Here is a 23,080-nt window from a genome sequence, read left to right on the forward strand (position 1 = left end):
GAGCTGAGTAGCTGTCCCTGAATTCTTGCAGCCCCAGTCCTTCCTCCTCCATTCAGCCTTCCTTGACTGTTATAGTACACCCTGATCTCCCCACTTTTTGAACCATTCATGAACTACTGCCTTGTATTGTAGCTTTCATTGCATTGGTACTAGACCTGTTTTCCTAGTTCCTAAGATCTCAGAAGGCAGGAGTCTTCTCCCAAAGTTCTTAGCACAAACTCAGGGAAGAATCATTCCATAAATAATACATAGTTCAAATGAACTTTAATGCACATACCATCACCACCACCAAGATAAGGATAGTTGCTATATTAAGAAAAGACAGTTTGTGTCAATAAAACATGTAAATATGGAACAAGGAGACATCACAGATATTTGCAAATGGGATCGTCCCTTTTTTTTTTTTTTGACAATCCAAACCCTTATATATACCTATACTTCTTTATATTTGTACAAAATCATACCACATGACATTTCATATTTAAAGTCACTAAAAAGAGGTGTCAGTTTATAGAACATAAGAAGAGTGAAAAGCATAAAAACATCTGCTTAGCTAGACTCCGAGGGGGAGAGACATGAAAGTTATTATTCCTCTCTCTGCTCAGTCCTATAAAGGGACAACTCCAATTGTTGCTAATTGCTCCTCCTGAGTAATTCTGCTCAGCCTGTTATGGTACATCTCCTAGGCTGGCATGAAACCAGCCTGGTCCCTGGTTGAGTAAATTAGAAAAAGCAATTGAAGAAATTGAAGATAGTGTGCGAACTGAATAAGATGACATTTCTGTGTGTGACTGCAGAGGCCATCTGCCCCATGGCCCCACGGTATGAGGACAGCCTCTGCTGCTCAACTCTCCTCTAGGGTTTAACTTTATTGAGGGTGTCAGTGTGTGAAAAGAGTGTGTGTTCCTCTCCTTCCTTCTCTCCTACAAGCAGAGAAGAAACCAGATGTACACAAAAGTAGTGCTTAGGTTGTCTCTTCAGCTGTGCCACCCCAACATCATCCCCTCCCCCAATCGACAGGGTTCGGGATCAGCAATGTTCGCTCTTGGACAGAACCTACCTTATTCTGAGACCAACCAACCATTTGCTGCCTTCTCTCTGTAGTCTTGGGCTGGTTGCTTCACTGATGTAGGCTCTACTTTACCTCATCTGAGTACTTGGAATAATAGAACCCACATCACCAGGGTTGTGTCAAAATTCATTGGGGCTTTGATGAAAAAGTGCTTTGGGAACTCTAAAGTGCTGAACACATGATTGATGATTTTTGTTATGGTATTCTAACAGTAGTGCATCCAGACTCTGTCTGCCCCTCCTGGGCCCCAATCCTGTCACAGCTCACTGCTCGGTTCCTCCAACTGCAGCATGCACCAGTTGATTCTCTTTGGCTGCTCTTAGCCTCTGGAAGTTTCTCTGAAGCCAACCAAACCTCTGGGTGTAAGGCACATTGGCTTCGATATTTCCATGAGGTTAGGTTTTGGGGACCAAAATTTTGGCGGAGGAGAATTGGTAGAGAGAGGAGGATACCCTTGGAAATTGTTTTGGGAGCGGTATGCTCATTTCTGTTCTGGGACGAATGCCTCTTGCTCCCAGCCTTTCACAGTGGATCGCTCTTATATGTCAGCAACCAACATTCCACAGTTACAAAAATCCACTTTTATTTGACTCTCACAACTACTTTGTGAAGAAGGCCAGAACACCAGTCTTATTTTATAGATAGAAATGTTTGTCTGAGGCCACACAGTTAGCATTTTGCAGAGGTAGAATTCAAACCCGCTTTTCCAGAATCCTGGTTTTCTAAGCGTAGGCTTCAGAACACTCTACACCCTCATGTTTGGCTTATTTCACGCTCCTGGAAGCTGGTTTCTGAGGGGAAGGAGCAAGTACGTGAGGTATCATTCTGTCAGGTGTCTGGTGGCAGTCAGCCTAACAAGATCATGCAACAGAGCTGTTCAAGGATATTTTCTTGGACTCTCCTCCCTATTCTTGATGAAATTCTACCTTGATCCACTTTCCAAGTCTAGGCACCATCTTCCACTTACAATTTCCATTCTATTGCTCTTTTGCTCCTGATGTTTACCCTGAATGTCTCCAGTCTTTGTTCTTAGTGCCTTTACAAAGATCCTGGATTGAATTTGCTTCCTTGAGGCTCAACCTGGCTTAGATGATTTGTGTAGTATAATAGTCAATGACACATGTTCAGCACCTACTACATGTATCAGACGTTGCACTAAGGGCTTTATATCCATTCTCTCATTTAATCCTCTCAACAACCTCCTGAGGTATTTCCATTTACATATGTGGTAATCGAGGCTCCGAGAGTAATTTTCTCAAAATTACACAACTAGTTAGAGATGAAGAACCAGGAATTGAACCTGAATATGTCCGACTATAAGCCCTATCCTCTTAACCACATCACCACACTACCTTCTCAATCCTCATCCTGTGGTCTGATGTTTGGAGGGTTTGGAAGATAGGTCAGCATGTGCATATATCTCAGCCATTTAATTTTCAATCTTCTAGTTACATGGCAGAGATTGTCCTCAGAAAGATCTTGCCCAGCTGAACCTAGCACCTGCTTGGTATTCTATAAAATAAATCCTTCTTGAATTGGAATGCATTTATGGCTCTTAAACATGCCTGATATTTCTTCTCAAACACATGAGTCTGTGCTCCATTCTTAACAAGTGTCCCTAGAGATTCTTGCTTCTCCTCTTCCTCTTCTTACCCTATAAAAACCTCTGGCATGGGACAGGGAGTCATAGACCATCCAGATGCACTTAATTGCTAAGATGCTTTCTGGCAGCCTCAGAAACCAAGCTACAGCCTGAGTGATATGGAGGTCATTCAGCATTGGCTGTTTTCATTATACCCAAGAAGAATGGAGGCTTTCATAATGAAAGGATTCCTGCCAAAATCCTGTTTGCCACTTGTAGCTCTTACAGAAAATAGACATAAAATCAGAGTATCAGTGCAAAGAGGGCCTGCAGAAACATCTGGTTTAAACTGCTGAAGCCCAGAGCTAGGGATTGACTTAACTAAGCTTGCACAGCCTGTTAGCTTTATCCCAGTCTGTTGCTTCCACCCCATCCTTCCCCAAGAGATTCATTAGAATATGAAGGGAACTGGGAATCAATCCTACTTATACCTCTCAGGGACTTGCTGATTTATTTTGCCTGACAGTAACATCTCTATTGCATGATTTTATATGAAGCAAAGGAAACTTTTATTCATGTCTCTCAGAGACTTCCTATTTGGGTATTTGCTGTTTGGTTACTTCAAAATGATAGAAGCGGGCAAAAGCACATGCCACACAACTCTGTCCAGTCAATGGTGTTCTCTCAAGATGGTGGGTGTCACTGAGTTGGCAGAGAAATAGCAGCAGATATGGAGAAGTAGAAGCAGACATGTTAGATGTCTTGTCTAGCTTCTGAGTACTTGGGAAGCCAGACTCTGTAGACCAGTGACCTAATCATAGGAATCTTTGCCTGAACTGTCATCAGTGGTCTTACAGAACTGCTTCTCACCTTGCAGAATCCCTCTTCTTCATGCATTCAGGTGCAAGGAGTGAAACTGGGGAAGAGAGCAGTCTTTGTTCCAGATGATAAAAAGTCTTTATCAGAAAGTCCATAGACGTGGGATTTTCTGAAATACTTGGTGCTTAAAAATTAGAATCACTGCACTTTAGGGCAGTGAGAAAACTGAGAACCAAACAGGAAAGAATATATTTTTGGTTGCAAGTGATAAGAACCTAACTTCAATGAGCGAAGCTAAATGGAAGCTTTATTAGAAACATATACTGAGGTATCTAACAAAATCAGAGGAAGAGATGACCAGTCAAACCACAAAAAAACATAATCAGGGGACACACTCTCTCATCTCATGTCTATGCTTCTCACTGCACATGGCTTTGTTTTCTCTTACTACAGACCTACACTCTACACCTGGGTTGAGGCTAGGCCATCACAGTTTTAGAATACATATCCTCACATACTTCCCACTCTAAAGGAAAGAAAATAGCTCCAGTTTTTAGTCTTAGGGTGGGATTCTGATTGGTCCCACTTGATCACATGCCCCCTTTACTGATAGTCTTCACTAGAATCACCTGGTTTGGATGAGAAAGTAGTAGTACTACAAAAGAAGAGGCTATTTCCTGAACAAATGTGGGGAGACATAATAGTTGGCTATTATAAGAAATTACTTACCAGACATCCTACAGCAAATTAGGGGCAAATTCAGGGCTAGAAACAGAGTCAATACAATAATTATTAATAATAATGGAAGTCTCTGGACTCTTATATGGTATTGACATAAACCTCAGTATTACTGAGCTGCTCATTCATTCATACTTTTAAAAGGTTGCTGTTGTGTAGGCAAACTAGGTGGGAGCTCTGTGGTAGCTCTCTACGGGAGAAACAGTGGTGACTTGGACCAAGGTCAAGACAGTGCAGATGGTAAAAAGTGAGCAGACTTGCTGCAGGATTAGATGTAGATACTAAGAAGAAGAGAGAAATGAATTAAGGATGACACCTAGGTTTCTGTGTAGGTTAAGATTGAAATCAATTTGGGTCAGAATCAAGAATTACAATATGGACATGTTAAGTTACAGACATGGAGATGTCCAGTAGGTACATGTGCATGCATGTCATTACCAAACCTGGCATTTAAAGCTTCAGGACTTTAGGTCTCAATGGAAAGAGTATAGCTAGAGCAGAGAGCCCAGTCTTTTCCACGTATACTGACTGAATCTCTCTGCTGGGTTGCTAGCCAGGAAATTCAGCTGGGAATCAACATTATGATGGTGACTTCCATGAAATGAGAAGCAAGATGCATCATTCAGGGGGTGGCTAAGAAGTAACCATATAGACTGCTAAACAGCATTAAAACTTCTCCATCCCGATATGTCTTGATTCCTCCAAAGTAAATGCTTTGGGCAACTAAAGAAATGGTGAGACTGCCCAGCTCTAAACCATTTTAACATTTGTTTTGGGGGGTTCTCTTCAGAACCAGGTTTTAAGACCAAGGAAAATTTACCAGACTGTTTCAGATGACTTAGGGTCGCTTCCTTTGGTAGACTGAAAAAATGGCCACAATATTTTACAGCTTTTCCCATCAAGAGATGACATCTGTTTCTCTGTCCCTTAAAATTGGACTTGACTGTGTAACTCGTGTTCAGTGTACCAAAGTCAGTGGGACATTAGCAAACATGATAAAACAGAGGTTTGAACATGCTTCTGCATTGGAGCTTGCCCTTGCTTGCTACTCATAAAACTTCCACTACCATGTAAACAAACACGGGCAGCTTTCTGGAGGACGGGACCACATGGAGAAAGGCTTTGACCACCCCTGTCATCTCAACTGGGCCCCCAGACATGTGAATGAAGTCATTTTAGACTATCCAGCCTCAGCCAGAAGATCCACCTAGCCAACCCACTGAATCATGAAAAATGATAATGTTTGTTGTTTTAAGTCACTAAGTTTTGGAATAGTTTGTTAGGTTCCTCCGAGGACAATTAACTAACCCAGCAATCTAAAGATGTTTCACAATACAGATGTTCCTACTGGCACTCTTACCCTTTTGAGAAGAAATGTACTTAATCAGCCATCAAAGGTTTGAACTGAAAAATGAAAGCGTAATTGAAGAATGTAAAGCAAAGGTCAGTGGGTAGTGGAGGTATTTGGGGGCAGTGGAGTCTTCCTAGGGCCTCTGAAATAGCTCCACAAAGGTGATTTCAGGTTTCCCACTTATGTGTTCTCATAGAATAATGTCCCTTTCCTTTGGCACTTTATAATTATATTGGGATAATTTTTTTCAATGTCTAGACTAAACCACAGGCTACTAGACCATAAACTTCGTGAAGGCAAGGACTATGTCTGATTTGTCACTGATTGTATCCTGCCACATACCAGACACTAATTTGTTGAATGAGTAAGTGGATGAATAAATTCGAGTTTTGCCTACTTCACATAAGAGATCCAAGCCTTCAAAAACGTCACTTAACAGTATTTGTATCACATGCTCCTCCTGTCTTTTGCATGCACTCCCAGTTACAGGCTGCTGTTCAATGCACCAACTGTGGCAGGAAATCAGGTGTAGATTTGGGATGGGAAATCTGAAATCGATGAGATCCCAGGACACTGGCTGCTGTAATTCCTTTCCCTTATCCCAAACTATTGGCAAACAAATCCCAACAAAGACCCTCTAGAAAACTTGATACCCATGCTAGAAATTTTAGGGCAGGAACAGGTGATGTGAGTGGGAGAGTCCGGTCGGGAGGACGTTCATATCATTCTATGGTTGTTACAAGGGTGCAGTCACAAAGCAAGTGTGAAACCAGTGTCCCAACTGAGGTTATTTAATTAACTGAGAATCCTTGGGAGTGTATCACTACTACCACCCATGTACACTTTATCTGAGAGACAATCTGAAGAGGAAAATTGAAAGCATGAGTCAGAGGTGAGTTCAAATGATCCTAGAAGGTGACTTAGGAACGTTATCTTTTACAAGGCTGTTTTTTCCCTGACAAGTTGGGATAACAGAAACACACTTCCATTAGATTATAGGTATCTTATAGGTATGTTATAGGCAGGGATCTTTTTTTTTTTCAACTATATTTATCTAATATTTAATAGTGTTGGGCCCATAACAGATACAGAATAGGTGAATTTCTTCTCAGAGGTGATCCAAGACCTAGTCCTGGGTCTATCACGAATGCTCTCTCAGAGTGACCTTAGGAAATTTCCTCCCTCTCCCTGGACCTCAACCTTCCTTCTGTTTAAGCAAGGAACCTGAACAAGACTTTTGCTAAGCTTTCTTCCAGATCTAATATTCGACATGTCTGTGATTATTTGGTACACTCCACTCCATTGCTGCTTCTAGAAGCTAATAATGTTACAAACTGAGAAGACAGTAATAAGCCACGAATCACTTTGTATTTACAGATACACACGCATTTAGGACAGGTTCTATAAATAGCTATAATACTGTATTGCACTTTTGGCCTACTTTTGCCTTTTTAGAGGTTGAGTTGTTTTTTTTTTTTTTAATCTTCTTTTATTTGGATTGTTAAATAAGATGAAAACCAGGACAAGTTGCCACTAACATATTATGCAGCTTGAACCTTGGTGGCTAACTGCGCTATTACTGTGATTGATGAACATTGCACTGCAATCAGCTGGAAGCTGCTGCCTTCCACTCAACAGAAATGAGGTCACAGAGCAGTGCTGGGGAATTGCCATCTCATAAGCAGGTCTATTTGTCTGTCACCAGTAGAAGAGTTTGCCACTATTACATCTTATCCTTGATTCCATCTGCTGTAAAGATAGATGTTTGCTCTCTTGAACTGGCTCCTGAAGTTTAAAGAATTTGACCAGTTTAAAACAATTTTTTTTTCTATCTTTGCCTGGATACTCAGTAGGAGAGAAAATATTATTTGATATATGTACTAAATTACTCAGATGTCATGAGGAGCTTAATCTGAAGTCCTAGTACTAAAGTAGATGGATGTTACTGCCCAGAACAATAGTAGTTATCCCTGACTTGTACACGACTTAACAGTGTAAAAAGCACAGCCAAAACCACTGCCCTATGAAGGCACTACTTTTTTCCATGGTCAGAAAAGTCGATCAAGTCACTTCCCTCAAATGCCCCATTGCTAGAGCAGGGAGACTGCTTAAAAGCACTGCTCGAGAGCTAGATAAGAATTGCTCAACAGAGGCAGGTACAGAGAAAGCCAGAGTTTGGGCCTGCAAAGCACTGGGCATTTTTTGCTCAGGTCAATGGGATCTGGTTGTCTTAAGAGACTGACTCTGCTAGACAGCCATCAACTCAAACTAGTTTGAATCACTGAGCAATTTGTTAACAGATTAGGGACATAAATCTTTTTCTCTACTGGACTTGAAACCTGATAGCTTTGGGGTTGAATCTGAACATGGTTGAATCTCACACTTGCTTGCTATGTGATCTTACCAAGTCTCTTAACCTCTTTTGATCACAGTTTATAAGAAATGTAGTATAGAATGTGGTGAAGAGCACAGACCTTGGAGACTACTGCCTGGGTTTGAACATTTTTACTATCATTTATTCATTATATGACTTTAGGCAAGCTAGAAAATCTCTGTACCTTAGTTTCCTCATCTTTAAATGAGGTTGATTATAGTGCATCCCTTGCAAAGATGTTGGGAGAATAAATGAGTTAATACATGTAAAGTGCTTGGAACAATGTCTAGCACAGAGTAAGTATGACATCAGTGTTAGCTACAATGCCATTGGGGTGATAATCCCCGCTTTTAGGGTTTATTTTGCAAATTAACTGAAATGATGAAGGTAAAAAAAAAGAGTTATTAGTGTCAGAAGGGACATTTAAAATTACCTAAATAACCCCCTCATTTTATAAGTGGGAAATTAAGATTCAATAGGGAAGTAATTAGTCCAGTCACACTTGATTTAAGGGAAGAATCTAGGTCTCCTCATTCCAAGACCGAAGTTCTGTCCTCTGCACTGCATTAAAGAAGCAATGTCTCCATAGGGATGACTCTGGAGTGTCCTTTTATGTGGTCCATTAGACCTGTTACTAGTTAATGTACTTTCCTAGGACAATGAGCTGCATTTGAAATGGAGAGAAAACTGGAGAGAGACTCTTTCCCCTCCCTCACCGACTTTTGAGGAGGCATGTTAGTGCAAGGGGAAGCTGGAGATTCAGGCCAAGGCTGGGAGGAAAGATTTTCAGGAATCATCACCAGTTCCATGTCATTATTTCAGCTAAAAACCAAACATGTGCCCTATCTAAACAAGCTGGAATCATAAGCGAATCCATTCAGTTCATTTCACAGTGTTTTTTTGGTTTTGTTTTTTAATTTAGGTGTTTAATTAAGTGGCTCCTACCAGAAGTGGTTTCAATTCTGCTTTTTGGTAGAAGTTAAGGTTTTACTCCCAGGAGAATTAGATGGGATTGGGACATCTGAGTTTAGTTTTTCCCAGTTTTCTCAGGGTCATGAGCCCCTTAGATTTATTCTGCTTAGAATCACATTTTCCAGTTGGACTACTCAGGAGTGATTGAAGGATGGGTTGGAAAAATGGACAGGATAGAGAGAAGACCCTATGAAGAACAGCAGATGAAATTAGAACCATTCGACTTACAAAAAGGGAATATCCCCAAGGATCATGATTTCTGTTTTCAAGTCATCTAAGGGGGTCATGGTGGCAGAGGGAGCAGAGTCTGTGAGGTCTCTGACAGCAGAGCTGGTACAAAGTGGGTGAGAAAAGGAAGAAATATTGTTGGAGACAGATTTCAGCTTAAAGCAAAGAAAACTTTCTGATTATGAGAGCTGCCACTTGTCAGGAATAGGAAGATTGAAGTTAACTAGTCAGACGAGGTAAAATTGGGGATCGTACCAACTCTAAATTTTCAGATTCTGGGAGTCTAAGAACCAGTGACCAATTTCATCAATCTTCATAGTTAAGAACCAGCTGGAAAGCAGCAAAACCAGAAATTCATGACCTGTTTCTTTGTCTTGCCTGTGTTTCTCTTTTTCTTTATCTCTCTTGAGCTCCCTCGTTTGCTCTTTCATATAGCAAGAATCTTTGACATTTTACAGGGAATAATCTTTTTCCTTTAAGTGTGTTTCTGACTCAGCCTTTGCTCCCTCAGCATCATTAGAGAGTCTGAGCTCTCTGGAGATTAGCTCTGGCCTGTCACCACAGCAACTGCCCAGGCCCTGTGGGCATCTGTGATAACAGGCATAGGGCTTTCTGAGCCAAAGCTTGACTTGTGGTGAGAGGAAGCCCCACAGGGAACCTGATATGAAATAAGCATGTTGTGTGTTGGGGAGGTTTTTCTTTTTAACAGGAGTAACTTTGCAGGTGGGCCTCACTTTATACAGTTGACCAGGCCCTGAAAAGTATGTATGTGTGTGTGTTAAATTTTGGTAGATGGAGGAAATCTTATTTTAAAGACAGAAAAGAGATTCACTCTCCAATTCCCTGTAGTAAATCTGCTTGGTAAAACGGAGTCTTCTTTTGTAAAGTGAATCTCTACCTGCTTTGTGACCTGGCTGTTAGTCTAGTGCTGAGTGTCTGTAAGTGAGACCACATGCAGAGAACCTCAGGGGCATGCTTCCACCTCCACTGCAGGCAAAGAACAGCAGCAACTCAGCTGGCTCAGGGCTTGGGGGTGGACAGAGTATAACTGGGGAATGCAGAGTGGGTGTGGGGCCACAATGAGGGGTGATCAGGTGGGTGGGCCTTGCCTAGCATGAGCAGTTCTGCTGCAGCAGTGGCGGGGTGTCCGAGAGACGGGTGGTCTTGGAGGTGCCTAGCATGGAGGGGTCTGAGTCCAGCGAATCAGACATCTTGTCACAAATGGCATCCACCAGGCGCTCGAAGGCTTGCCTCACGCTAATGTTCTCCTTGGCACTGGCTTCAAAGAAGTCAAACCCTGAGAAGAGAAGAGAGATACAAGTAAGGATTTTTCCTTTCCCTTTCATGCTTCATGGCCAGAACACTCTGGAACAATACAGTCATACTCAGGAGTGAAGCAAGGAAGCCTAATTCCATGGGCAGAGGATTCTGTTTTATGGAGATGGTACAGGGCAGAAATTACTTGCACTGGTTTTAGAGTCAGAAAGATCCTGGTTCTACTATTAACCAGCTGTTTAGCCCTCAGAAAATCACCTATTCTCTTTATGAATCAATGTCATGGTTTATAAATAGGCATAATTTTACCTACCTCATAGAATTACTTCAAGGACTAAACAAGATAAAGTGTATAGCCCTGTGTCTCACACGGAGGGGGGTCATTACGTATATTTTCTGATAGAGTGAATAGTCCAATATATGTGCATGGTACTTCAGTTTCCAGAGCACTTATCACATCCATTATCTCATTTGATGCTCATGTCAGGCCTGGGGGAAGGAGTGTCCAGACTCTCTATTTCATTAATGCAGACACTGTGGCTTAGAAAAATAATTTGACTTAGCCTTTTTGACTAGGGCTTTTCCTCCTCTTTCTTCTGCCTCCCACTCTCCCCAGGTTGGCCAGCTCTAGTCTGGGCTCTGGGAGGCACCCCAAGATCCACACTGAAAAAAGTAAAGCTCCATTGCCCTTTCTACTCCCAGACACACTCATTTATCTCCACGTAATGGGGTTCTTCCTCCCTGAATTCCCCTGTATCTCTCCCTCCCCTCACAAACCCAACAAAAGGCCCAGGGAAAACTGCACCTCAAGCATGAGATGTTCTTGTCTGTTTTATACCTTGAGATTCTTAATATCTCCTGTGACAATGAACAGAACTTGGTTGTCCCAGGAGACACAAGAAAGGCCCTCTTGACAGAGAAAGTGGCTGCTTCCCAACTGAGAAACCTTGGCCAAGTTGGTGGCAACCCTTAGAAGTACAAACCACCTTCTCCATCATTTCCTGGCCCCAGCCTGCTCCCTCTTCTTTTGTTTGTCCACTTTCCTCTTTTCTTTCCTTCTGAGTCTATCTTTATTTCCCTCAAAAGCTTCTCTCTTCCCTTTTTTCATTTTAGCTCCTTTTCTCTTTATGTTCTCTCTTTGGGGTCCCGAATATTTATCGAACACCTACTGTATGCCAGACTCCATGCTAGGAGCTTTACAAATATCATCTTACTTAGTCCTCATAGCAGTCTGTTGGGTAAATATAACCTTATCCAACTTATAAATGATAAAATGAAGGCTCCAAGAGATTATATAACTTGCACAAGGTCACATGGCTGTATTAGTGGAAATTGGGCTTAGATCTGGGTTTGGCTGGCTCCCAAGTCCACACATAGCCCTGCTTCCCAATTTTTCCTCTTTCTCCCTTTCACTACGTCCTCCCCCTCCCCTACCCCCTACCCATTTACATCTTTTTCTTCCTTTATGATTCTCTTTGGCCTCCTTTGCTTTTATCTGACTACCATGGTGTCTGATTCTGGGCAAGTCACTTCATTTTTCTGAATCACTTAAATTCTCTGAGTCTCAAGACTCCCCGTTCGTCAAATAGAAATAATAACAGCATCTCCCCGCTGAGAGTGGTTGGGAGGATTGAGTGAGGTGATTGGTAAATGCTGTACAAAAAGTTGCCTGTTAAAATGACAGTTTCTTTCTGCTCTTTTTCTTTCTTCTGCTTCTCTCACTTATTTTTCTTTTTCCCTCTTTTTCATCTTCTCCTGCAAAGAAGGGGGGGTTTCTTTCCTCCTCCCTATTATCCTACTGTCCACAAAGAAGGCCAAAGCCCCCAGGTACAAACAAGGCTCCTATTCTCATGGCCATTCCAGCTTGAAGGCACTCACAACTCCTGCCAGCCTACTTCCAGCTGGCAGCTTCTCCTGTGGCCCATTTCCCAACCTGAAAAAAGGCAAGCTGCAGAAGTGCCCGCTAACTGTGGAGGTGTGATGAAGAAGGAGGCAGCTGCTGACTCATTATCCTTAGGCTGTAGAAATCTAGTCAGCTTCAGAGACCCTCCAGCATATAGCTTTTCCTTAATGAATATCCTAAAAATTGACTCTCTGGCCTTTCTCTTATTATAAGTGACAGTGTTAAAGGAGGTGGTCGGGGCCGGCGGGGGGTGGGGGGGATATTGCTTAGGAAAGAGGCATCGGGTAACAAAGTAAATAGGCTTAAACTATCAGTTCAGATGAAGATGACACAGGTCAAGGTCAGGGGCACAAATGCCTTCTAAGGAACTGGCACTGAGGGGAGAATATGCCACATTGTACACATGGGCAGTGGGAAGAGGTCCAGGAGTCAGACACCCTGAATTTGAATATAGTCTCTGTCAGCTACCAGCTGTGTGACCGTAGGCAAGTTGTCTGATTTCTCTCAACCTGTTCCCTCATCTGTAGAATGGGGTACGTATTACCTACCTCATAGGGTGGTATTGAGAATTAAATGCATGAAAGTATGTGAAGTGATTGGCATGTGGAATACATGGCGATTCGCTTTCCCATATATTCCCAGCCCACCTTTGGGAAAGCTCTCATTTTCTTCATCATTCATTGTCAATCAATAACCCAGGTCTTTATTGAATATTAACTTTGTGCTAGGTCTTGTGATGAGTGCTAGGGACAAAGAGAGACCAAATCTAATTGTGGAGAAAAGACACCCTAATCAGAGTGTCAATTCTTCACAGGTGCAGAGTCCTTAACAGTTCACAAATGCAATTTTAAAACAACCTTGTGAGGGGACCTGAGGTGAGGCAAGGGCTATTACTTGTAATTAACAGATAGGGAAACCAAGGCTCAGAGATGGGGCATAAGCCAGGGCTCTATCCCTTATGCCCCCTTGTCTCCCTCTTAGAACATTGGCAGAGCACACTGTAACATTTCTAACCCCAATAAAGTAAACCAGAGGCTGTGCAGAAATGCAGTGGAGGGAGAGAGTGGGAGGGGAGGAAGCTTCCAGAAGTAATGGGGATGGGAGCCTTTAAAGCCAGAAATGAGCAAAGGGCTTCACCTAACTGACTTCTCATTCTTCAGGACTCAGCTTAACTAGGGTCTCTCTATTTTCCTTTGTGCTTCCCTCTGCCATAGCACGTGTTACCCTGCAAGAAGTCCGTTTGAGAAGGAGCTCCCTGAACAGGGACCATGTCATTCATCTGAGCCCCTGCACAAGCTGGAGTAGGTGCTTGGTGAGTACAGGTTGAATGAATAGATAAATGAAAGGAGTGGGAATGAGCATGAGGGTGCGGTTGAGGGGATGTGGACAGTAAAGGCCATTAGCACTCAGTACAACTAGCATTGCAGTTCCTGCACTGGACACGGGGGACACTGAGGTGAAACACAGTTCCTACCTTTGAGAAACTCCTAGTCCAGTGTGGGAGATATAGTGACGATATTATAGTGGTAAGTGCTGGAATGGTGGGAGGCCAGGAGATTTTCAGGCCATGAAAGAGGTACTTAAATGAGCCTGGGGGCCAGGGAAGGCATCTTGGAGAAGCTGATTCCTAAGAAGATATCAGCTAGATAAAGACGTGATTGTGAATAGATATGTGAGCACATGCGTGTGCAGCATACCACATAGGGAAAACAGTATGAGGACAGATAATGGGGGAAAAAACAGCCATGGTATATGCTAGAATGACCATAGCAATTTGTTATCATTAGAGCAGAAAGCTCAAAATAGGGAGAGATGAAGTAGTAGGTGGCTAAACATGGAGAGCTCATATGTCATGCCAAGAACATGTCTTCACTGTTATCTCAAAGGTACCCGAAGTATGAGAACTCTGATTCAAGTAACTAGCGCATGGGCCTGGCCAGCTCTTGGCTAATTCCAAATGCACCCCCATGCAATTACTGTCAGTCTTCTTGGAAGATTCTTCATTAGTAGGCCCAGAGAGTAACCTTTTCCTCAGGTTCATTAGTAAGGATTCATAGGAGCTGAGAATCTAGTGAGGTCAGGAAGATGACAACTAATTAATCAGACTAGCCCCACCGCACCCAAGTCGTTTCTTCCTTCTAATTGGCTTCAGAACAATGGAGTTTCTGCTGTGTTGAGTAGGGCCCAATTCTTAACTGAATCTGATATGATTCCTTCTACTCTAAAATGATCATGCTTACCCATCCGGTCCAAAGGTAGCAGTCATAGACCCATAAACCTGTAGACTGTGACCAAACTACCTGCTTCTGAATTTGACCTCAAAATTCTATTCAGAAACTTACAACAGCTAAACTTACCTCTCTTTATCTTGACATTGTCCAAGAACACTTCCCCTTCACTCACATATTCAAATCCATTCTCCATCCTGTTCTCATACCTCACCATCTCCATCATATTTCAATCTTCAACTAATACCTTTCTGGTCACCGATGATTTTGACAAGGACTCACTGTCTTCCTTTCCATCCAGGCTTGTTCTCATTCTCCAAAACTGGATTTCACGTGGATGATCCATCCAACACCCTAGACTCTTAACTTATTGATATCTCCTTTCCAGCAGCCTTCTCTTTAATTTTGCTGCAGCTATGTCCCTGTCCTTATAGGCTGAGCTATTTTTATTTGCAGTTGTGCTACTGGAACGGAAAGTTTAATTAGTACAATGTCCAGACTTATCGGCTTAAAACTCGTGATCTTGTATGGTTCGGCCTCTGTCTACTTTTCCAGATTCATCTTCCTGGTTCACACCATGCTCCAGAAACATCAACATTTTCTTATTTGGTGCCTTTGCTCATGCCGTTACTCCCTAGCTCCTCCTCCATTTACATCTTCATACTCACCTGTGGAATCAGTGATTCCAGAGAACCTTCCCTTTCTCTTCCCATTCCAACTCCACAACTCAGAACATACAATGTACCTCTCCTCTGCACTCCCAGGGTACCTTATGTGATTGTTTCAGTCACATCCCAATGGGAAATCTTAATATTTAATCCAGGAGGAACTGATTATATAGGTGATAGAAGAACCAGAGGCCAAATAGAATAGTAAAGAAACCCAAAGATTATCAAAAGCAAAAAACAAAAACAAAAAACAAAAACAAGTCAAAGCATAACAAAATAACTATTACTGAGACCAAAGGAAGCTAGGACCATGGGAGCAGGAGTCAGAGGAGGGAAGCAGCTGCTACTGGAGGAGCTGGCTAAAGGGAGTGAGAAGTGGAAGGATTATGCAAGTTTCTCCCTTTTCTCCACCTGCAGTACCTGCCAGTGTTTCTCCTTGGCTAACCCAGCCAGAAGCCACTGTCACAGGAGCCTGGGAAACATAGTCTGTAAAGGTCGACACACCAGAGGGGGTTGCAGAAGAGAAGCAGAGCAGGAGAAGGGTGAAGAATGACAGCAAACAGGCTAAAGACTGGCATAGACATTTACCCAAAGGATACTGAAATGATCTCTCTACTATTTTATTTCTCTAGCTGATGAGGATTTTGAGGGCAGGGAACTCATTCACTACTGTGTCCCCAGGGTCCATCATATGTTCAGTGATTGTGACAGATTATTCACTGCCCTACCTGTAGAGGATTTTATATTCCTACAGATTTCCAAGTGTCTTACAGTGCGTTATTATGGAAGGAACACATCTCCCCACTTTGTCAACATCAGATTTGATCGTGTGACTTGCCAATGGATGTGGGCTTTGCAAGTCTCGCCAGAAGCTTTAATAAACTTTGTGTGGTTTAGCCATCCCACACTGGATCCCAGAGTAAGAAGACACAGGGAACTAAGTCACAGGTGACTTGCAGTGACATGTAATGTAAATGAGAAGAAAAACTTTATCATCTAAGTTACTAATGGAGTTTATGTGTTGCCGCAACATAATCTAAGGAGATCTCATTAAGACCATGACAGAGTGGAAATTTGAAGAGAAACTATGGCAGGCTTTTGGGGAAACAGCACTGGATAATATAATGGGAGCCCTAGGATTTTGAGTCCAAAGGCTGAGTTTGAGTACAAGGCCTGCCACCTACTGCCTATATGACTAGAAGTTATATCATCTTTAAGTAAAAAAAAATAGACACAAAAATGTGGCACATCTCATTATGTGCAAGAAAATGTAAGTGGTCTGGACTCAGCTTCTTCAGTATAACAGAGCTGATGATAACATAACCTTCCAGGCTAGGAAGGAGGGTGAGGGTCACAAGAGACTGATTGTGAAAGCACATTGAGAGCTATAAGTCACAGCACCAAAGTTAAGTATTAGCAAATGCCAACTAAGTCTTTGTTTCTCTGCAACTAGGCTCAGTCATACAAGGTTTCAATTGTTCACTCCAATCCGAAAAAAAAAAAAAATTTTTTATCAAGCACCTAAAATAAGCAAGGCAGTGTTCAAGGGTCTGTGGAATCTGAGTGATGAGTAGAAATTATGTAAATTGAAATCATGGAATCAAAGAGGGATAGAGCCAAACAGATCTTCCCATTCAACTAATCCAAATTCCCTGTTTTTTGGTGGAGCAAAATGACATCCAGAGACAGGAAACAAGACGCTCAAGGCCACACCGTAAACTAGTGGCAGAAGCAGGATAAACTGCTCAGTCACCTAACTTCTAGTCTGGTGCTTTTATCACTACACTTTGCTGGAGTGAGCGAATGTGTGTGTTTCAAAACCACATTTTAAATGGGTATGTCCTTACCTAGTAGGCAAAATCTCATTTACCTTTTACTATCCTCCCTGAGCTCTGGCCAGACCCATTCCCAGTCAGATCCAGGAAAGGGACAAGAAGCCCCTTTCTGACAGGCACAGGGAAACAGATGCCCAAAAAGGCCATGATTTCTGGAAGAGGAGTCCCAAAACTCCTCCTATCTCCCAACAATCCACTTGCTTCAGCATCTTTACAACTTCACCCATGTCTCAGGAACTTCGAGGATATAGAAGACCTGTTGCTACTCATAGCTGTAATAAATGCTAGTTGCTGGCCATATCTATACTGTTGGCTGAGTGAGCTGAGAAAAGCTAAAATAAAATCCTGAAGAAGAATCCCATAAAGCACTGGTAAGCGGACCACTGGAACTTACTTAATAGCTGGCATAGCAGATGGATAGGACTGGGGTGGGGATGAGGAAGGCTGAGCATCTTCCCTCACTCTTCCAAGACCTGGCCACAGCCTTGCAAAATTCTTAACACGGTCCACAAGATTCCACATGATCTGGTCCCTGCCTACCTCTCCACTCTCCACCTCACACTCTTCTCCCTTGATTGTTTAGTCCCTGTGACATGGCCTTCTTTCAATCTCATAAGTATTTCAAGCTCTAGTCTACATTAGGCCCATCCTTTTTTTGTTACAGTTTTATTGATTATTATTCACATATCGTACAATTCACCCAATTAAAGTGTACGATTAAATGGTTTTAGGATATTCACATAATTGTGCAACTGTCACCACAATCAATTTTAGACTATTTCAGCAACTCAAAAAGAAATCCCATACTCACTAGCTATTATCCTTCAAGCTCGTCATTCCCCTCAGCTCTGAGCTAACCTACTTTTGTATCTTTCTGTATTTGCTTATTCTAAACGGTTCAAATGAATAGAATAATATAATTTATTTTTAAATTTGTGATTGGTCTTGATGTGGAACACTCCCCTCCACCCGCTGCTCTGCATACTTACTATTTGTCTGGCTAACTTTTTCTCATACTTTAGTTCTCAGCTTAAGTGTTACTTTCTCAGATCGCCAATCTAAAATTAGGTTTCTTGATCTTCTTTTTTTTTCTTTCTTCATAGCATTCGTAACTTGTGTTACTTTTATCTGCCTGCCATTCCTTCCTTTAGGGAACCACTATTTTAAATAGTTGTGGTGGGACTGTAGATTATAATACTTGCCTCCCCTAGTCTGGGACAGACATGTAACTTGCAGGTGACTAATCATGGTCTTCCCTGAGGTTGATATATGGTGGTTGGGAGAGAGAAGGCTTCTTTTTGCAGGAGAAGGACAGATGAATCTGGAGCTGCTATCATCCAACTTACCCATGCAGAATTTGGATACAGAAGGAGGCTGAAGGGGTAAGCAAAGCTGAGAAATGGAGAATGCAACTGAGTCTTGGGTTTAGTGGACTTCTCAGCTTCATGAGTGGATAAATTCTTTTTTTTTTTTTAAATTAAAGCTAATTTGACTTGAGATTTTATCACTTGCCATAACAAGAGTGCTAACTCATACAGAACTTAGCACAATTTTTAACTGCTTTATCGAGACATAATTCACCCATTTGTAACAATTAAAATATTTATTTGTATAATTATTTGTTTAATGTCTCTTTACCCATTGGTTCTATGACAGTAAAGATCGTAGCTGTTGTGTTCACTGTTGTATCCCAAGTGCCAAAACAGAGCCTAGCTCAGAGTATGTGATCAATAAATATTTTTCAATGAATAAGTGAATAAATGTATAAATGACTGAATATCTACCCTCCTCTGGGTACCTGGGATAATGAAACAAATTAGACATAACCCTAACTGCTCTCAAGGTCTAGCGAGGGAGATAAACATGTAAGTAGAAAAGTTCTGGTAAGCAATAGAGGAAAGTTCGTCATGTTGTACAAGATAGAGATGGGTTAACTTGGCCCACCCAAATCTGACCAATCCATTAAGGCCATCTTCAAGTGCCTCCCTAAACTCTTTACTAAGAATTAATCTCACTTCCATCTATGTTCCTACATACATTTGAGAGATCTATACTGCCTCCACTACTCCTGAACTTCATAATTATGAGCAAGTTATTTAACCTCTCTGGACTTTATTTTTCAGAATATCATACATGTCCTGTAATACCTACATTAAAGAGTTATAGTGAGAATTAAATGAGATAATAAATGCAAAGCATTTTATACAATGCCTGGTTCAACATATATCACCTATTATTACCATATTTACTCTACAGTGAGGTTAAGTAGTTTAGAGCACAGGCTCTGGAGCTGGACTACTGCTTGGGTTCAAATTCTGACTCTACCTGTTACTAGCTGTGTGACCTTAAGCAAGTTACTCAACTTCTCTGTGCCTGAGTTTTCTCATTTGTTAAAAAAACAACTTAAAGATAAAAAAGGATGCATGTCTGAGGGTTTCAGATAGCCTGAGGTCACCTAGGTGTGGGCTTCACCACATGCTTATTGTTCTGTGAACCACAGATGGGTGGAGGCACTTTCTAAACCTGAGAACCTGTGTGATGGGCTAAAGATAGCACGACCCAAGGTGACTCAACCTCCCTATTTATTAAGCACCTACATTTTGCTAATTTCCATTCCAGACCATCCTGGGGAATAGGAAAGGGGAGAAAGAAGTATAGGATACTTCCCTGCCACACACACACATAATATACATAATCTAAATATTTATAACATACAACTCACACTTGTATATCATAGAGTTTACCCACCTACCAGCCTAAATATTGGTAGTATCACTTTAAACTCCTTCTCCTGAAAATTTACAGCACCTAGGTTGTGAGAAATTCTTACAGAGACTGGCTAAAAGCTAAGCAATATGTCCATTCTTCTAGAAGATTTCTCTACAGTGCTTTTACATTGCATCCCAATACGGAAAAGGAAAAGCGTCTATTTTAAGCAAGCGTAGACAGGAGTCCTGCTGTGGGACCCCCGAGACACACCTCAGGCACCAGGGTCTCAGTGGAGCACAAGGATCAAGATGCTTTAACCTCGGAAAAAGAGCATTACTGAGCTGCACACTTAAACCACATTGTTTCATTCCTTCATATAATTACTTTTGTTGTGAGTTGTATTTTGGTGAGGAAGCATCAGTTTACCCTGAGAAAACCTGTAAGACACAGCCTACCATGTTCAGTGTTGCAGTTGCTATAAGGATGTTTGATATTAAGGACATTGTCACATACAGCATATAAAGTCTGCTCTACAGTTGTCAATGAAGAGCAGTGCTTCTCTGAAATAATGGAATTGTTTTCATATTAAGGACCACATCTGAACCATGTAACTGACTATATTTCCTTTTTGCAATGGTTGTTAGGAAGCTCGAAGCCAATATTTTGGTCTAACTCTTACACGTGCCCAAGAATTTACAACATACATACTTATTTCACCTCTGGCTTCCTCTTATTTTCCTCCTACCTTTACTCCCCCTTGGCTTCAGTTTTCTCACTTGTTTAGTTTTTTATTGATGAACTATGATAATTTTTATAAGATACCTCAAATCTTTTGTGGAAGGAACTGGTAAAAAAAAGAGTTCATAAACTTAAGTTTTACTTACACATTCAATGTAACAAAATATACACATATCATGAATAATGGATTAGTTAGCATAAAGCCCATACGTACTTCGCACAAATATAAAACAATACACACGGAGCACATTACGTACATAATTCACAATCACAATACACCCTTAATGCACAATCCCATGCACACACACACATACACACTCACATACAACATGAACACACACATGTTGTGTACACACCAAGCTGCTCTGCAAGGAGCCGGCCCTTCTCAGTGGGTACAACCCTTTCTTCTTCCATATCACACTTGTTCCCCACCAGGATAACCTGCGCATTGTCCCAGGAGTAGGTCTTGATCTGAGTGGCCCTAAAGAGAGACAGAGAGAAGGCTATAAGTGACACTTTTCTAGGCTGAAAAGGACTCTGTGAAGCTTGAAGAAACCAGTTCCCTTCCATAGGGATAGCAGTACCCAAGTTACTGTCAGTTAATTCAGTGGAGGACAGACAGACAGACAGATACCTACCTCTATCAGCTGTCACAGATGCTCACACCTGAGCCTTAGTTGCACACATCTCACCTAGCTCTTTGGAGCCCTCTTCTAAAATGTCTACCTGACTATATCCTTTCTTAAAAGCTTTCTCTGCCCTCTTCCATTCCCCACTAGCAATTCAATGACGTCTAGATCCCTCAGTTAGGCGTTTAAGACCATTCATGTCCTATCTGTCCAGCATCACCACCTTCCACTTTACAAACCTTCTCTCCCATTCCCCAAATGTTTTTCCATGGCTTATACCTTTGCCTATACTAGGAATTCCTTTCCCACACTGACTCACCCTCCAGGGCCCAGTGCTAATCCCACAATTTCTTACAGAGGCTTCCCCAGGCTCAGCTAGCCTCTCCCTCCTCCTCTGTGAGTCATAAACCTTCACCAAAGCCTTAGATCATGATTATTTGTAGAAACCAAAATGTCAGCAGTAGTTTCCTTCACACACAATGATGATTATATGAAACTTCTAAAAAATAGTTTTCTGCACTTTATAAATTTTTGAAAGTAAGCATGTTTTATTTCTATAATTAGAAACAAAATTTTTAACAGAGGGAATAAAATAGGACCCTTATATATTGTGGAGACATCTTTTTGTGGGGATGGGCCTAACTCTGTCCTCAACCACTCCATCAGGTAGAAACAGTTACTTTCCCTTTTGGTCCCCTACATGTTTACTGTAGCTACTGCTACATTTGGCTGAATTTATCTGTCCTTCCTTTGAGGGCAGAGACAGGCTTATTCATCCTTGGAGTGCTAGCTCTCAGCACAGAGCACGAAGCAGAGGAGTTGTCGGTGAATGTTTGATGAATGAATAAACCAGCAAATAGTTAATCCTGAAAGTTTAACCCTATCCTGACGTTGACCCTCAATCTTATTCGATCCTAACCATGACCTGGATCTATTACTGGTGACCCTGTTCCTAAAGCTGACCCCACTACCAACCTTCTCTTTAAACTAAGAAGCCATTCCCTCAAAAGATAGGATTCACTTAATCATCATTTGTTGTGGACCAACAAAGAGCTAGGTTCCATGCTGGACACTGGGATTTAGATGGCAGGTGGGGGCTAGGCTGGGACCAAGTTTTTCAGAGGTGAAACTCAAAGGCCAGGGCTTGGGAGAGATGGGTGTTTAGCCTCAAGGCAGTAACTAGAGCCAACTCTCCATATTTCCCCATGCTACTCTTCCTGTCATTTTCCTCCTTCCTCCCACCCCATCCACACTCGGCTCCCAGATTAGCAACTCAGGTTATTCTTAGAGGAATCATCACCAGGTGTTAGAGTCACTGTGTTCCTGAGGCAGAATAAACACGAACTGATGGAGAAAGGGAAGGAGGTCAAGACCAACAAGGAATGAACAGTGTGGAGACACTTAGAGAAAAAGCTAATCACTCCTTGGGGGTAGGTGGAAGGAGTGGGGAGGGGGGATAAAAATTGTGACTGGAGGAAAGAGAGAGAAAAAGAAAAAAAGGAGGAGAAAGAAGAAAATTAAAGAGAAGAGAGAGGAAGGGAAGGAGAAAGAGGAAAGGTAGAGAGATGTTGTTAAAGGGAAGGGGAAGAAAGAAGGAATAAGCAGACTGACAGTGAGGCTAAGAAAGAGAACACAGGCCATGAATGACAGACACGTGAGTGGCCCCCTGGACTGCTGTTCAAAATATGTGGGGGAGTGGGGGAATACAGCAGGCAGCCTGCAAGGTCACTCTCAATTCAAGGCTCCAAGACACCAACAGTGCTCCACATAGTCATGGCAACTGTTCCTTGGGAGAAGGGAAGTCCACAAAGGGCAGCTGTTGGCAAAAGGGAGCAGGAGAAAAGCTTAGCACTGGCCAGCACTGCTGCTGTGTACCTGGCCTGCTCAGTCTCTTATTCTAAAGATGAGCCAAATACAGCTGCTCCACCTTTTCCTATCTTCATTCTTTCCACTCTTAGG

At 42.0% G+C, this 23,080-nt stretch overlaps 1 protein-coding gene across 7 annotated transcripts in view; it reads right to left on the reverse strand.

The window, feature by feature from the left end:
- Nucleotides 1-262: 262 nt before the first annotated feature.
- The window catches only part of RAB3B (RAB3B, member RAS oncogene family), a 73,786-nt gene continuing 50,968 nt past the window's right edge, over nucleotides 263-23,080 (reverse strand). For all 7 annotated transcript variants that reach the window (XM_016120322.2, XM_016120325.2, XM_016120319.2 and 4 more), the window contains 2 exons: nucleotides 20,849-20,973; nucleotides 263-10,433 (listed from right to left, as the gene is read on the reverse strand). In XM_016120322.2, the coding sequence (XP_015975808.1) occupies nucleotides 10,246-10,433; nucleotides 20,849-20,973 (313 nt within the window). In that variant the 3' untranslated portion in view covers nucleotides 263-10,245. The remainder of the gene's footprint in view (nucleotides 10,434-20,848; nucleotides 20,974-23,080) is intronic.

The sequence above is a fragment of the Rousettus aegyptiacus genome, unplaced genomic scaffold, assembly GCF_014176215.1.
Source record: "Rousettus aegyptiacus isolate mRouAeg1 unplaced genomic scaffold, mRouAeg1.p scaffold_m13_p_1, whole genome shotgun sequence".
Lineage (NCBI taxonomy): Eukaryota > Metazoa > Chordata > Mammalia > Chiroptera > Pteropodidae > Rousettus > Rousettus aegyptiacus.